Raw genomic sequence first — 17,234 nt, 5'->3', positions numbered from 1 at the left:
GTTTGTTTATGAATGGTACCTTGTTTATAAAGATATATATTTTAGTTTTATTATACTTGATTGCCATTTCCTGTGTCAGCGAGGTAATACCAGGAAACAGACAAAGAAAGAACCATCCACATATATACATATTTATTTATTTATTTACTTATCTATTATACTTATTTGCTGTCTCCCACATTTGCAAGGTAGTGCAAGGAAACAGACAAAAGATTGGCCCAACCCACCCACATACACATGTATATACATAAACGCCCACACATGCACATATACATACCTATACATTTCAACATATACATACACAGACATATACATATATACACATGTACATACTCATACTTGCTGCCCCATCCACTTCCATTGCCACCCTACCACACATGAAACGGCACCCCCCTACCCCCTGCACAAGCGAGGTACCACCAGGAAAAGACAACAAAGGCCACATTCGTTCACACTCAGTCTCTCGCTGTCATGTGTAATGCGCCAAAACCACAGCTCCCTTTCCACATCCAGGCCCCATAAGACTTTCCTTGGTTTACCCCAGATGCTTCACATGCCCTGACTCAGTCCATTGACAGCATGTCGACCCCGGTATACTGCATCATTCCAATTCCCTCTCTTCCACACCTTCCACCTTCGTATTTGTTCAGGCCCCGATTGCTCAAAATCTTTTTCCCTCCATCCCTCCACCTCCAATTTGGTCTCCCACTTCTCCTCATTCCCTCCACCTCTGACACATATATCCTCTTTGTCAATCTTTTGTCACTCATTTTCTCCATGTGGCCAAACCATTTCACTACACCGTTTTCTCCATGTAGCCAAACCATTTCAGTACACCCTCTACTGCTCTCCCAACCACTCTTTTTATTACCACACATCTCTTACCATCTCATTACTTACTCGATCAAACCACCTCACACCACATATTGTCCTCAAACATTTCATTTCCAACACATTCACCCTCCTCCGCACAACCCTATCTATAGCCCATGCCTCGCAACCATATAACATTATTGGAATTACTATTCTTTCATACATACCCATTTTTGCTCTCCGAGATAACGTTCTCACCTTCCACACATTCTTCAACACTCCCAGTACCTTTGCCCCCTCCCCCATCCTGTGACTCACTTCTGCTTCTATGGTTCCATCCACTCCCAAATCCACTCCCAGATATCTAAAACACTTCTTCCTCCAGTTTTTCTCCATTCAAACTTACCTCACAGTTAACTGGATGGAGGGAATATTTTAAAGGGCTCTTAGAGTTGAAGTGGCATGCAGAGCAGGAGAGTACATTAAGTGTACACTAGTGGCAGAAGTGGATGGAATTACAGTTCATTTTCTCAAGACAGGTAGTGACATTGTTGTTGATTGGTTTTTCAGGCTTTTCATTGTTTACATAGCCAAGGTAAGGTACCTGGAGATTGGCAAAATGCTTGTACATAGTGCCCTTTTGTAAAAGCAAGAGGGAGAGTGAATAGTCAAATTACAGGTATAGGAATTTTGAGTATACTTGATAAGGTGTATGTGAGAGTGATGATAGAAAGGATGATGGCTTCAGACAGGAATTGGGGAATAATATAGCTTAGGGAGAGTTGAGGGTGTGTGGACCAAGTGATTGCTATGAAGAATTTCCTTGAGAAATGTTTGAAGAAAAATGAGTAATTTTTTGTGGCTGTAATAGAACTGGATATGAAGAAATTTTCCTGACAGACAGTCTTATATGTATGCAAGTCTTAGGCCTGAATGCAACAGAATGGAAGAGGGTGGATGTATTAGAAATAGAATGTTTGATAACAATATGTGGTGTGTAGAAGCTTCTTGTTTGCATGCTTGTTAATCAGCAAGTAATCTAATTATGCCCTTTGATCCTACAGCCTTGGTTATGCATTTTTTATGTCTTCCCCATAATGTTTCCCCACTGCGTGTAATTTTGTGACAGTTATGCTTATCATATTGCATCACTTAGATGTACAGCGTTTCCAACATATAGTCCTCCAGTGTTCATGCACTTGATGAAAAAGTCAAGTTGACTGTGTCAGGTATTTATCTTATCCATCTACCAGAGAGTACACATGCACTTGAATTTTCAGGTTTGCTTCGGTGTTTTGGATGAAAGTGAAGCTCCACCCCACCACATATGTGAAGCTTGTGCCACAGCATCAACGCCTTCAACTGACCCATCTCTTAAGGATCACCCTAATGTATTTTACAAGCATTGATTTTTTTTTTTATAAGTTAATCTTATTTTGATTTGTCTATGTATCTTTGTCTTTTATGTTCCACTTATGCTGGGACCACTTGTAACTTTCTGTATGTTAAAGAAAGTATTCATCATTGATACGGAAGTGAAAACAGAAATCAATACCTGTCACCTGCACCATTATTGTTTCTGACATAGTGTGCTCCAAACTCACACTCTCTCTCTCTCTCTCTCTCTCTCTCTCTCTCTCTCTCTCTCTCTCTCTCTCTCTCTCTCTCTCTCTCTCTCTCTCTCTCTCTCTCTCAGGGGGTCTGTGAGTATACTTTGCTGAAAAGGGATAAGCTCTTTATTTTCTTCATGGGTAATGGTGGCTACTAATGGAGTGTTTTGGATGGGAAAGGTCTGATGCTCAATTTCTTGGGTATTTAACTTGCAAAGATGTCATCAGTGTAATATTTATTTTGCCCTTCAATTTGGAATCATTATATGTAGGCAATTTTTTTGCAGCTAGAAATGTACTGTCTCTATCGCCGTGCATTGATGTTTCTTCGTGAAAGCAGTTGTCGCGTTACTGTATCTCTTCTTGCTCAGAGCTTAGGTGTAAACATTAGTGTTGGAAAGAAACTCTTCAGCCAACTCCAGAAGGATAAGCTTTTAAAAAGAAGGAAAAAAGGGTAGGTTTTTCAGGTATATGTGATTTTGTACAGCTAATTACAATTTAGCCTGTAATAAATTTGTTTCTTGTATATTAAGATATTTTACGAGGTTGATACTTATTAGAATGCCATAGAATCCTGTTTTTTAAGGTATTTGTATGCAATTGATTGTATCTTTTGCTCCATTTTGTTTATCAAACTATCTACCAGATTGAACAACACCTGATTTTTTTTTAAATTTTTTCACTTGAAATTTATTCCTATAGATGGCAATATAGGTTATACTAAATGTTAAAAGATTAACTTGAACATGGTTAAGCAAGAATCTGAAGTAGTAGTAATAGGGAAATGGTATTTTGAGACTGAACTTTAAGTTAACTTATAGGATTTTATTTGAAAGCATGTATGAAATGAAGAATCATGATTCCTCCTGCTTCCTTAAATCATATATTACATTACATTTTCCTGACTCATATCCAGAATGGTACAAGTAGTTTTCCTCCAGGGTCTTTGGTTGCCGTATCTCCCTAACGTATGCAACTGATTAACACTTATGAATAGACATTAGAACATTTTCAAAAATGCATTGCACATGACAGCTGGAGATTGAGTGTGAATGAGTGTGGCCTTTTTGTCCGTATTCATGGTGCTTCTCGCTGAAGCGGGAGATGGCAGTGCTGTTTTCATGTGGGGTGGGGTGGTGACGGGAGTGGATGGAGGCAGGCGGGTGTGGATGTGTACATGTGTGTGTGTGTAATGTCTGCATATGTGTATGTATGTGTGTGTGTGTAATGTTTGCGTATGTGTATGTATGTGTGTGTGTGTGTGTGTAATGTCTACGTATGTGTATGTGTGTGTGTGTGTTGATAGCTGGAGCAAAGATGCATGTGGCATGAGAAAGGTGGGAGGTGGGCAGATTAGATAGGGTAGTGAGTGGTGGGATGAAGTAAGATTGTTAGTGAAAGCGAAGTGAGAGGTGTTTGGACAATTCTTGCAGGGAAGTAGTGCAAATTACTGGGAAGTGTATAAAAGAAAGTGGCAGGTCAAGAGAAAGGTGCAAGAGGTGAAAAAGAGGGCAAATGAGAGTTAGGATGAGAGAGTATCATTAAATTTCAGGGAGAATAAAGAGATATTTTGGAAGAAGGTAAATAACGTGCATAAGACAAGGGAACAAATGGGAACATTGGGAAAGGGGGCAAATGGGGAGGTAATAACAAGTAGTGATGAAGTGAGGAGGAGATGGAGTGAGTATTTTGAAGGTTTGTTGAATGTGTTTGATGACAGAATGGCAGATATAGGGTATTTTGGTTAGGTTGGTGTGTGAATTTAGAGGGTCAGGGAGAATGATTTGGTAAACAGGGAAGAGGTAGTGAAAGCTATGCAGAAGATGAAAGCTGGCAAGCTTTCACTACCTCTTCTCTGTTAATCAAACCATTCTCCCTGACCCTCTTACTTCGCACACCACCTAGACCAAAACACCCTATATCTGCCACTCTATCATCACATTCAGCAAACTTTCAAAATACTCCATCTCCTCACTTCATCACTACTTGTTATTACTTCCATGCTTGCCCCCTTCACCAATGTTCCCATTTGTTCTCTTGTTTTACCCACATTACTTACCTCCTTCCAGAACATATTTTTGTTCTCCCTAAAATTTAATGATACTCTTTCCCCCAACTCTTATTTGCCCTCTTTTTCATCGCTTGCACTTTTCTCTTGACCTACTGTTTTCTTTTATACATCTCCCAGTCATATATAAGGTCCCGTTTACTGGAATGGTAGATGTAATATGTGGATGATAGTATTTAATGGAAACAATGGGAGTCCAAAGTGATAATAAAAGCATTTTAGGAATGGGGTGATTCAAAATTTACAGTTTTAACATCAGTTTTTATTTTGCTTCAATTTTACAGTGGTATTTTTGCAAACCATACTAGGGTGGTGCAGTTCGCATTTCCGCTATATCTGAATAGGGATCCACATAAAGATAATGAAGAAAATGGTTATGAAATGATTGACATTACACAGGTAAGTTTTCTTTTTTCTAGTAGAAATGTCTTCAGCAAAGAAGCAGTTTTCTGAGCTTGATAGCTTAGGTGAAGGTACAGCAGCTTCTTTGTTTTGTCTGGACCTCAGTCAGACTGTAAGATATGTTGTCATAATTGGCTACCGGTTGCTCTCTTTATGAATATTATATTTATTTATGTATTATACTTTGTCGCTGTCTCCTGCGTTAGTGAGGTAGCGCAAGGAAAGAGCCGAAATAATGGCCCAACCCACCCACATACACATGTATATACATACACATCCACACACACACACATATACATACCTGTACATTTTAACGTATACATGTACATAAATTCATACTTGCTGCCTTTATTCATTCCTGTTGCCACCCCACCACATATGAAATGACAACCCTCTCCCCCACACGCGCGTGAGGTAGCACTAGGAAAAGACAACAAAGGCCACATTCTAGCTGTCATGTATAATGCACTGAAACCTTAGCTCCCTCTCCAAATCCAGGCCCCACAAAACCTTCCATAGCCCACCCCAGGTGCTTCACATGCCTGGCATGCCCTGGTTCAATCCATTGACAGCATGTCGACCCTGGTATACCACATCGTTCCAATTCACTCTATTCCTTGCACGCCTTTCACCCTCCTGCATGTTCAGGCCCCAATTGCTCAAAATTTTTTCACTCCATCCTTCCACATCCAATTTGGTCTCCCATTTCTCGTTCCCTCCATCTCTGACACATGTATCCTCTTTGTCAATCTTTCCTCACTCATTTTTTCCATGTGACCAAACCATTTCAAAACACCCTCTTCTGCTCTCTCCACCACACTCTTTATTACCACACATCTCTTTTACCTTTTCATTACTTACTCGATCAAACTACCCCACACCACATATTGTCCTCAGACATCTCATTTCCAACTCGTCCACCCTCCTCCGCATAACTCTGTCTATATCCCATGCCTCGCAACCATATAACAATGTTGGAACCACAATTCCTTCAGACATACCCATTTTTGCTTTCTGAGATAATGTACTGGCCTTCCACACATTTTTCAACACTCCCAGAACTTTCGCCCCCTCCCCCACCCTGTGACTCACTTCCACTTCCATGGTTCCACCTGCTGCCGAATCCACTCCCAGATATCTAAAACACTTCACTTCCTCCAGTTCTTCTCCATTCAGACTTACCTCCCAATTGACTTACCTCCCAATTGACTTACCCCTCATCCCTACTGTACCTAATAACCTTGTTCTTATTCACATTTACTGTCAGCTTTCTTCTTTTACACACTTTACCAAACTCAGTCACCAGCTTCTGCAGTTGCTCACCCAAATCAGCCACCAGCGCTGTATCATCAGCGAACAACAACTGACACTTCCCAAGCCCTCTTACCCACAACAGACTGCATACTCGCCCCTCTTTCCAAAACTCTTGCATTCCCCTCCCTAACAACCCCATCCATAAACAAATTAAACAACCACGGAGACATCACGCACCCCTGCCGCAAATCGACATTCATTGAGAACGATTCACTTTCCTCTCTTCCTACTTGTACATATGCCTTACATCCTCGGTAAAATCTTTTCACTTCTTCTAGCAACTTGCCTCCCACACCATATATTCTTAATACCTTCCACAGAGCATCTTTATCAACTCCATCATATACCTTCTCCAGATCCGTAAGTGCTACATACAAATTCATTTGCTTTTTTAAGTATTTCTCACATACATTCTTCAAAGCAAACACCTGATCCACACATCCTCTACCACTTCTGAAATCACACTGCTTCTCCCCAGTCTGATGCTCTGTACATACCTTAACCCTCTCAATCAATACCCTCCCATGTAATTTCCTGGGAATACTCAACAAACTTATATGTCTGTAATTCAAGCACTTGCCTTTATCCCCTTTGCCTTTGTACAATGGCACTATGCATGCATTCCACGAATCCTCAGGCACCTCGCATGCATAGTGCCGTTGTACAAATGCAAAGGGGATAAAGGTGAGTCCTCGTATTACTGAGGTATAAGTTTGTTGAGTATTCCTGGGAAATTATATGGGAGGGTATTGATTGAGAGGATCATTTATTTCCTCAAGCTCTCAGGTTTCCAAAGTTAGGGGTGTATCCCCTGAGAGTTTTTTGGCAGTTTAATGGAATTGTTAATATGTCCTTGGAAACACTCAGATGATATGATCTTGAGATAGGCTGAAGAAGTTGACTAATAGGAAATAAAAGTTTTGTATCCACAGGATTTTAGCAGTCCAGAATAAACTGCAATGGTAACAATGAAGAAACAATCATAATGGTACATGAAGCAGTAAAACATACAGTAACCAGAGTAAAAAGTATTCATATTAGGGCATTTCAATTATTAGGGGACAGACGGGGAATTGCCATTTTCATGGTGATAAGAGTCATGGATACCATTCTTTAGAGCATATATGGAAAAAGTTCCTATGACATTATTTCGGTGAACACACTTGGATGATAAGAGACTGTAGCACCATCATTACTTGTCTTCACAAGTACTAGCATGGACATGAAGAATATCATATACCAGTGATTAGGTAATACTTAAGTTTGATTATGTGGTAAATGAGGAGGTTAAAAAACAGAAATGAGACAAGACTTAAACAGGTATGATTGTGGAAGTAACACAAACCTCAACAGTTTTTCTGGTAACATAAATTGAGAAATGGAGTTAGGAACTAGGGCATTGTGATGAAAGATTTTGAAAATTACAATGAATTAGGTGAAGCAGGAGGCTGTTAAGGAGCATATTGTTATTCATCAAGCAAGATGTGTGGAGATGACTTCATGCTCACCCTGCCACTTTGGTTAGATATTGTCGCAGGTCCATATGGAGGTAGGAACACTCTCTTGCTCTCTCTCACGGACAGAAGTTGTCATCAAGGCTGGGCCTTAATTGAAATGTAAGAAAGGTTGATTACATGAAGAAAGAAAATATGAGGGGAAGTACTTTGAGAATTTTGGAGGAAAGTGGAAAACCTGTCCTTGTTGGGAAAGATATGAGTGTGTTTAGTGAGTTCCAAAGTTTTGAAGTATGCAGGGCATTTATTTACGCATACATCCTCACAAACTTCATCTCTGCGTAAAATGTTAACAGCATTATAGTTTTAGTTTAACTATCTGTCTGTATTGGCAGTTCCACCTTTTACTTCATGTCCATGGGTTTTTGTAGTTTTTATACTTTGTTATGGTTTTTCATTCCATTGATTGTAGGGAACTCTGATAAGCTGTTTGTGGAGGCAAATGCAGTCTTAAAGTTAGAACATAAGTACAGTACTCTCATTTTTGTTCATAAATTTGTCTAACACTAAATCTCTTCTCACAGACTCCCCTTAGCATGCAGTCTGAGACTGGTTTTGATGCTGATATGACTCCAGATCTTCCTATATCATCTCTCCGGAAATCTATTAATGCTTGTAAAACTGGAGATTCTGTAAATTCAGTCATCCTGTCTCTTGATGAAACATTAGACATTCTCAGTGAGTCGCAGGATGTAACTATAGGCACTCAGAGGGTACAAGTTACTATTGACAGTGGCTTAGAGATAGTTCATAGTGAGACTAATGAACTTACTCAAGAAACCACTGCTGAAACTATGGCCACGGCTGGTGATACAGTGTCCACACTGGGATCTCAGATTGCCACGGGAGAGAAAATAGCAACCCATACCTCTGCAGCAAAACAAAAACTGCAAGATTCTGAGATTGATGAGGGAAATAGAGAGGTGAATAAATACAGTTGAATTTTGGGTAACCATGTTCAGTGTATATTTTGTTGGGAATACTTAATGTTTGAAGACAATATGTGGTTTGAGGAGATTTGATCAGATAAGAAATGATAAGTGAGAGGTGTGGTAGTTCGAGGAATATGTATGAGAAGACTGAAAGTTGTTTGGACTTATGGAGAGTATAGCTGAAAGGGTATACACTAAGTGGATATACATGCCAGAAGTGGAGGAAACAAGGAAAAGGGGAAACCAAGGAGTAGGTGGGTCGATGGAGTGAAAGATGCTTTGAATGTTCAGGTTTCTGAACATGCAGGTGGGTGTAAGGCATGCAGGGGATAGAGTGAATTAGGGCATTGTGGCATGCTGTCAGTGGGCTGAACTAGGGCATATGAGATGCCAAGAGGAAAACCACGGAAAGGTCTATGGGGCTTGGTTGTGGATAGGGTGCTCTGGTTTTGGTGCATTATACATGAGTGAGAGTGGATGTGAGTGAATGAGGTCATATCTTTGTCTGTTCCTGAAGATAGCTTGTAAATGTGGGAAGTGGCAACCATGTATGAAAAAATATATGTGAATGTGAGAAAATGAGGCCATTTTTGTCAGATATGGCAAAAGTGAACATACAAATAGAATAGAGGGTAGAATAGTGAGATTCTACAATCATGGGGAGGATTAGAGGATTGCATTTCATGTAGATGAGTAGCAGTTTATGGAGTTAGACTAATGGTAAAGTGGAGGAAGAGAAGTTAGTATGTGTAATTAGGAATAATAGGCTATATAGGAGGCTTTACATGAGCCATACTACTTTGATGTAGAAGGTACGTAAGATACAGATATTTGTACTGTATGACATTTTTATATTAGCACTAGAATGTGTAACTTTATTAATTTGCATATTTCAGAGGGAATAAAATGAAACTGAATCAATTTTCAACATTTTAATAACTCTATAGTTCATAGGGAACTTTGCTTTTCTTACACAGGAACACTTTATAATTTTTTTCTTTCTTTCTAGAGATTCCCCTTTAATAGTAAGACAAAAAAGGATGAATGTGCAAGAGGGAAGCGCAGACTACTTAGTGGGGCAAAACTCTCTCGCTGCAAGAAGAACCTGTCTTCAGAAACTATGGTAATGTTCTTTCTAATATTTACTTATATCCACTCAAGACCAATATATATGAAAAGAGCCTCAGTTTTACCCAGTACCTTCCTAAAGGCTCTTGCAGCCAAAGGCTGCACTACTTCCTGTTGCAGGGAAATATCCACCCAAGACCAATATATATGAAAAGAGCCTCAGTTTTACCCAGTACCTTCCTAAAGGCTCTTGCAGCCAAAGGCTGCACTACTTCCAGTTGCAGGAAAATATAGATTGATTTGGAGTGGGAATTTCTTTGATGAAAATATACTTGTAATGATACAGCCTTGCCAAAGTGGGCGGAATCCAGTTACACCTAATTGTCTTTGTTACTATTCATACAAACATTTCGTTACTTAGAGTGGATTTATGTTATATTTTTAGTTGGTATGATGATAGATTTTTTTGTACTACTGTCAGGTAGTTGAGAGGGGTTTGTGAGTAAACACTGGCTGACAAATTCCCCTCCTAGGCTAGGTTGATGTCTTTTTTTTTCAGTCTCAAATACAGATGGTGTGCTAGCAATCATTCTACAAATACAAACCCTCCAGCATAGCCTACACATAATATATGACATGTAACATGATTTTTCAATGTTTTTTTTTTTTTTTTTTTTATTTATACTTTGTTGCTGTCTCCTGCGTCAGCGAGGTAGTGCAAGGAAACAGACGAAAGAATGGCCCAACCCACCCACATACACATGTACATACATACACGCCCACACATGCACATATACATACCTATACATTTCAACATATACATATATATATACATAGACATAGGGGCAGACAGTGTGAGTTGTGTGCATGTGTGTATATGTGTGTGTGTGTGTGTATGTGTATATATGTGTGTACGTTGGGATGTGTGGGTGTGTATGTTTGCATGTGTGGACGTGTGTGTGTGTGCATGTGTGTGGGGGTGAGTTGGGCCATTTCTTTCGTCTGTTTTCTTTGCGCTACCTCGCAGGCGCGGGAGACAGCAAAAAAAAATATATATATATATGTATATATATATATATATATATATATATATATATATATATATATATATATATATATATATATATATATACACATATATACACATGTACATAATTCATACTTGCTGCCTTTATTCATTCCTGTCACCACCCCGCCACTCATGAAATGACAACCTCCTCCCCCTGCATGCGCGCGAGGTAGCGCTAGGAAAAAGACAACAAAGGCCACATTCGTTCACACACAGTCTCTAGCTGTCATGTATAATGCACCTAAACCACAACTCCCTTTCCACATCCAGGCCCCACAAAACTTTCCATGGTTTACCCCAGATGCTTCACATGCCGTGGTTCAATCCATTGACAATACATCGACCCTGGTATACCACATCATTCCAGTTCACTCTGTTCCTTGCACGCCTTTCACCCTCCTGCATGTTTAGGCCCCAATTGCTCAAAATCTTTTTCACTCCATCTTTCCACCTCCAATTTGGTCTCCCACTTCTCGTTCCTTCCACCTCTGACACATATATCCTCTTTGTCAATCTTTCCTCACTCATTCTCTCCATTTGACCAAACCATTTCAAAACACCCTCTTCTGCTCTCTCAACCACACTCTTTTCATTACCACACATCTCTCTTACCCTATCATTACTTACTCGATCAAACCACCTCACACCACAAATTGTCCTCACACATCTCATTTCCAACACTTCCACCCTCCTCTGCACAACTCTATCTATAGCCCATGCCTCGCAACCATATAATATTGTTGGAACCACTATTCCTTCAGACGTACCCTTTTTTGCTTTCCAAGATAATTTTTCAATCTTAGCTCTAAATGTTCTCGTGGTGAGCACTACATACTAGCCCTCCTTAATGGTAAATTCTTTTCATAGGTGCAACAGTCCAAGAGATAAGGCATGAGTGTAGAACTCTCTTCCCATTCTGTACTAGTAGGTAATTACACACACATACTGGTTAACATTACTGACCATGAGTCAGCATAGGCCGTCCCAGGGTCAGACCCACACGAGTCTGAATCCTTGTTGTGGCATTCAGCCCACACTCAACTTGGGTTGGTGTTCATCCTCCCCTTGAGGCAGGTTGATAAATGGTTACATGATTTAGGCTGGGGTCTGTGTGTGTTTGTGTTTATATGAGTGAAAACATGATACATACACAAGCTTAAAAGAGACAGGGCTACATGAATGTGAAATTCTATCCCATAACACACAAATAGTGTTCTTACTCAAAAGTGTAGCTAACTTAAAAAGAGTTGGACAAAAATTCCAGTATTAGGTGTTTGCCATGTAAATGTAGGTTGACATTATTCTGAAACTGCACATTTCAAAATTTTAGGCAAACTTTGCAGTGGTTTAGTCTATTACTATTGTGAATTTCTACATCACTCTTTGCCATTATTAATTTCATAGGTAGTGATTGGGTTAAATTGTTATTCCTAAGATGACTTTTCATACTTTTGTTTTGCACACATAATGTCGCTACCATTCTGTAAAGTCGTGTGGATAATACTTGTATGAAACATAGTTATTTTATTGGGAAGAACAATAATGTTTTTGTATCATGCTATTTTGCTTTCAGTGGGTGCAGATATAACACATTATTTAAAGAAATTGTACCTAACATTCCAGACCTTGAATGACTTCGAGATTGTTGACTCCCAGTGTTCTGATGCTCCACAGGAGAAGAAAAGCAAGACATCTGTTGACATAGAAGTCTAGAGAGACCTATCAGAAATCCTTAGCATGATAATTTAAAAATTTTCCACGTAAGCACCACAGTTCTGTTCAAGTTCATTCAACCCCGTAACCCACTTACCCAGTTCATATAGTAATTGTAATTGTTTTAGCCACAGATGATTTGTTGAAATGGATGATTCTCTCTCTCTCTCTCCATACATGTTCACCATTTCCTACATTAGCGCAGTAGCACCGGGTATAGACGAAGGAATGACCTCATTCGCTTGCATCCACTCTGTAGCTGCCATGGAATGGATGATTTACATTAAGAGAGTAGATGTGGATTGCTTGGGCATGTTGAAATTAGAAAAGGATTAAATGAGTAACCATATTATTATTTTTATTTCAAGGATACTGACACTTTGACAGTTTGATTAAATTAATGCATATCATAGTACAATGCTGTATACATTTGATAAGGAAACATATAAACTGATATGGGCATTATGAAATAACAACAGCCTCTCAAGTTTTACTGAGTGGTTGCATAAAGTTATTATCTATAATATGAGTTTGATACCTTTTTGTTGGAATGGCGACCATTGTGGTTTAATCATATTTCTTTGAAGAATTGTAGTTATTGTAATATGTATACAGGTGCAGTTCTTAATATTTTGTCTTCCTTCTCATTTATCATAGTTGCCTTCATGAAGAGAGGTGGTTAGAAGGATTTTTCTTGTAATTCTGTATTTAACCACTTGCACTTGAAAAATAATGTGCAAGTGTAAGAAAGAATTTACTATGGCTTACAACATACTCACTATGTGTTTACATTTTCATGAGAATTTTTCACAGGAGAATCTTACATTCATGTAGATAAGTGTGCAGCTTGAATTATATTCTGCTTTCAGGATGCACCATGTTTAGTTTATTGTGATTTTCATTGTATTGTTTCACTTCTGTTTGAATTATATTTTTTTTTGTACATTTACATGAAATATAAATTTTGTTTATTAAGATAAATACAGTAAAGGAAAATTTTAGGTTAATTTTAGCTATATTGATGAACAAAAAAATTTCACAGTAGCACTTTCACTGCATCATACTTGCCCTCTGCCAGTGGCCAGTTAAGGGTAAGGCACTAAAAGCTAAGAAGCAGCACTAGAGTTCACTAGTTATGGTGACTCCCCCTTGAGGGAGTTCCAGAATGGAAAAGGAGTCAGAGATGTAGATTTATAGAAGGATAGATGGACTTTCGTATTGCCATGTGTCCCCCCAAAAAAAAAATTGGATGCATTAAGTGTCCAAAGTTATTAGAAATTGACTGGAAATCCAAGTCTAGGTCTGTAAATGTATTTCGATTGGAAATGTATGCTAACCATTCTTTGTTGCACATTATTTGGCTAATGAATGTATGTGAAAATCATAAGACTAAAAATAGCCCCACATCGTATGATTATGAATAGCATATAATTATAAATACCATGGGGACATCACACATCTCTGCCGCAGACCGACATTCCATGGGAACCAGTCATTCTCCTCTCTTTCTACTTGTACACATGCCTTACATTCTTGGTAAAAAAAAACTTTTCATTGGTAAGTTGCTAGAGGCAGTGAAAAGTTTTACCAAGGATGTAGTGTACGAATAAGAAGATTGGTTCCCAGTGTATGTCGGTCTGCAGCAGGGGTGTGTGATGTCCCCATGGTTGTTTAATTTGTTTATGGATGTTGTGGTTAGGGAGTAAATGCAAGTTTTGAAGAGAGGGGTGAGTATGCAGTCTGTTGGGAATGAGAGGTCCAGGGAAGTGAGTCAGTTGTTTGCTGATGATACAGCTCTGGTGGGTGATTTGAGTGAGACACTGCAGAAGTTGATGACAGAGTTTGGAAAAGTGTGTAAAAGGAGAGAGTCGAGAGTAAGTCTGAATAAGGCAAGGTTATTAGTGAACCTAATAACCTTGTTGAGGGACAGTTTAATTAGGATGTAAGTTTGAATGGAAAAACTGGAGGAATCGAAGTGATTTAGATATCTGGGAGTTGACTTAGCAGCAAATGGAAGTGGAAGTGAGTCACAGGGTTGAGGAGAGGTTAAAGGTTCTGGGAGCAATGAAGAATGTGGGGAAGGAGAGAACTTTATTTTGGAGAGCAAAAATGGGTTTTTGAAGGAATAGTAGTTCCAACAATATTTATATGGTTGCGAGGCTTAGGCTACAGATAGGGTTGTACGGAGGAGGGTGCACGTATTGGAAATGAAATGTTTGAGGACAATATGCTGTGTGAGGTGACTTGATCAAGTAAGTAATGAAAGGGTAAGAGAGATGAGTGGAAATAAAAAGTGTAGTTGAGAGAGCAGAAGAGGGTGTGTTGAAATGGTTTAGACATATGGAGAGAATGAGTGAGGAAAGATGACAAAAAGGATACATGTGTCAAGAGGTGGAACAAGGAGAAGCAGGAGACAAAAATGGAGTTGGAAGGATAGAGTGGTGAAGATTATGAGTAATTGGGGCCTGAATGTACAGGAGGGTGAAAGCTGCACAAGGAATAGAGTGAATTGGTACGATATGGTATAACGGGGTTGACGTGATTTCAGTGGACTGAACCAGGGCATGTGAAACGTCTGGGGTAAACCATGGAAAGGTCTATGGTAAGTCTACTCCCAGATATGTAAAACACTTCTCTTCCTCCAGTTTTTCTCCATTCAAACTTATATCCCAATTAACATGTCCCTCAACCCTACTGAACCTAATAACCTTGCTATTATTCACATTTACTCTGAACTTTCTCCTTTCACACACTTTTCCAAACTCAGTCACCAGCTTCTGCAGTTTCTCACTCGAATCAGCCACCAAAGCTGTATCATCGGCAAACAACAACTGACTTGCTTCCCAGGCCTTCTCATCCCCATCAGACTGCATACTCACCCCTTTCTTCAAAACTCTTGCATTTACCATCGTAACCACCCTATCCATAAACAAATTAAACAACTATGGGAACATCACACACCCCTGCCACAGACTGACCTTCATTAGGAATCAATCACTTTCTTCTCTTCCTACTTGTGCATATTCCTTACATCCATGGTACCAAAAACTTTTCACTGCTTCTAGCAGCTTATCTCCTACACCAAATACTCTTAAGTCCTTCCACAAAGCATCTGTCTGAACTCTGTCATATGCCTTTTCCAGATCCATAAATGCTACATACAAATCCATATGTTTTTCTAAGTATATCTCACACATTCTTCAAAACATACACCTGATCCACACATCCTCTACCACTTCTGAAACCACATTGCACTTCCCCAATCTGATGCTCTGTACATGCCTTCACTCTCTCAATCAAAACCCTCCCATATAATTTCCCAGGAATACTCAACAAGTGTATGTCTCTGTAGTTTGAATACTCACCTTTATCCCCTTTGCCTTTGTACAAGGCACTATGCATGCAGTTCACCAGTCCTCAAGCACTTTATCATCATCCATACATATATTGAATATCCTTACAAACCAATCAACAATAGTCTCCCCCCCTCATTTTTCCTAAAAAATTCTAATGCAATACCACCCTTGCCAGATTTGATCTTCCGCAAAGCTTTCACTACCTCCTCTCTCTTTACCAAACCATTCTACCTGACCCTCTCACTTCACACACCATATTCAACAAACCTTCAAAATACCCACTTCATCTCCTCACTTCATCACTACCTGCTATTACTTCCCCTCTTACCCCCTTCACCATGTTCCCATTTGTTCTCTTCTTACACATGTTATTTACCTCTTTCCAAAACATATTTTTATTCTCTAAAGTTTAATGGTACTCTTTCACCCCAAGTCTCATTTGCCCTTTTTCAACCCTTGCACCTTTCTCTTGACCTCCTGTCGTCTTAAAACCTAGGACAACACTGCCAAGTTTTTGTGATATCTGTAACCCTGAAGATGCAATTATAGCCATACAAGAGAAAAGATCATCCTAATTTAAAGTGGAGGAAGAGATATAGTGAATTATATAAATTTGGAGAGCCTTTTATATTCCATAAACCCAGAAGTCAAACTGTAAGATGATTTTGTGATGTTAATATAGCAATGGAGTGCCAACCTGATTACTGTTAGTTATTACATCATGTTTGCATAAACTTTTAATTTACAAATCATGCCCTTATTAATCAATGTTGTGTACTTTTGTTATATTGCATTTAACCCTTACATTCAGTATTGGTTTCTTTTTCCATCTTTTTATGTGCTTGAATAATAAAGAAATTGACGTCGATTGATTGTAACCCTTTCACTGCAGAAGCTTTAAAATCCAAGGTAACTCAGTGCTGCATATACTTAAGTATTATTAGATATAATTCTCTATGTGTTTTACGGTTTAGCTAAAACAGTTTTCTAAATAAAGCATAGGTGATTGAAGTGTGAGTAAAAGGAAGCCCAAGTTAAAATATTGATTTTGCAAAGTCATAGAGTGTGAGGGAAAAAGGTGTACTAAACTTATGGATTTGGTGAGAGAAAGACTGGAAAATGTGAGAGCTAGCTATCTTGGATAAGTTTGATGATATGGAAGGAGGTAGGGGAGACAGCATTGCAGGATAGAAGTCATTAGGTCCCTTAATGGAATGATGAAGGGTAGAGGTGTAAGCATGGAAGTTAAGAAAGGACTAAGGGACGGCATAGTCTTTACAACCCTGACCTATGCAGCCGAAACATGGATGTGGATGAGTCAGAGAGATCAAAAATCCATGCTGTGGAAGTGTTACTTCATAGGAGCTGGAGGTAT

The 17,234-nt window shown here is 39.1% G+C and overlaps 1 protein-coding gene across 11 annotated transcripts in view; it reads left to right on the top strand.

Moving 5' to 3' along the window:
- The window catches only part of LOC139760374 (uncharacterized), a 72,367-nt gene that overhangs the window by 31,265 nt on the left and 23,868 nt on the right, over positions 1-17,234 (top strand). For 7 of the 11 annotated variants that reach the window (XM_071683469.1, XM_071683470.1, XM_071683471.1 and 4 more), the window contains 6 exons: positions 2,094-2,204; positions 2,711-2,877; positions 4,776-4,890; positions 8,246-8,644; positions 9,663-9,776; positions 12,414-16,731. In XM_071683469.1, coding sequence (XP_071539570.1) covers positions 2,094-2,204; positions 2,711-2,877; positions 4,776-4,890; positions 8,246-8,644; positions 9,663-9,776; positions 12,414-12,503 — 996 coding nt within the window. In that variant the 3' untranslated portion in view covers positions 12,504-16,731. Of the gene's footprint in view, positions 1-2,093; positions 2,205-2,710; positions 2,878-4,775; positions 4,891-8,245; positions 8,645-9,662; positions 9,777-12,413; positions 16,732-17,234 lie in introns of those variants that run through there. The other 4 variants (XM_071683472.1, XM_071683473.1, XM_071683475.1 and 1 more) reach the window with 2 other exon arrangements.

The sequence above is a fragment of the Panulirus ornatus genome, chromosome 36, assembly GCF_036320965.1.
Source record: "Panulirus ornatus isolate Po-2019 chromosome 36, ASM3632096v1, whole genome shotgun sequence".
NCBI lineage: Eukaryota > Metazoa > Arthropoda > Malacostraca > Decapoda > Palinuridae > Panulirus > Panulirus ornatus.
This window is presented reverse-complemented; position numbering and strand designations above follow the sequence as displayed.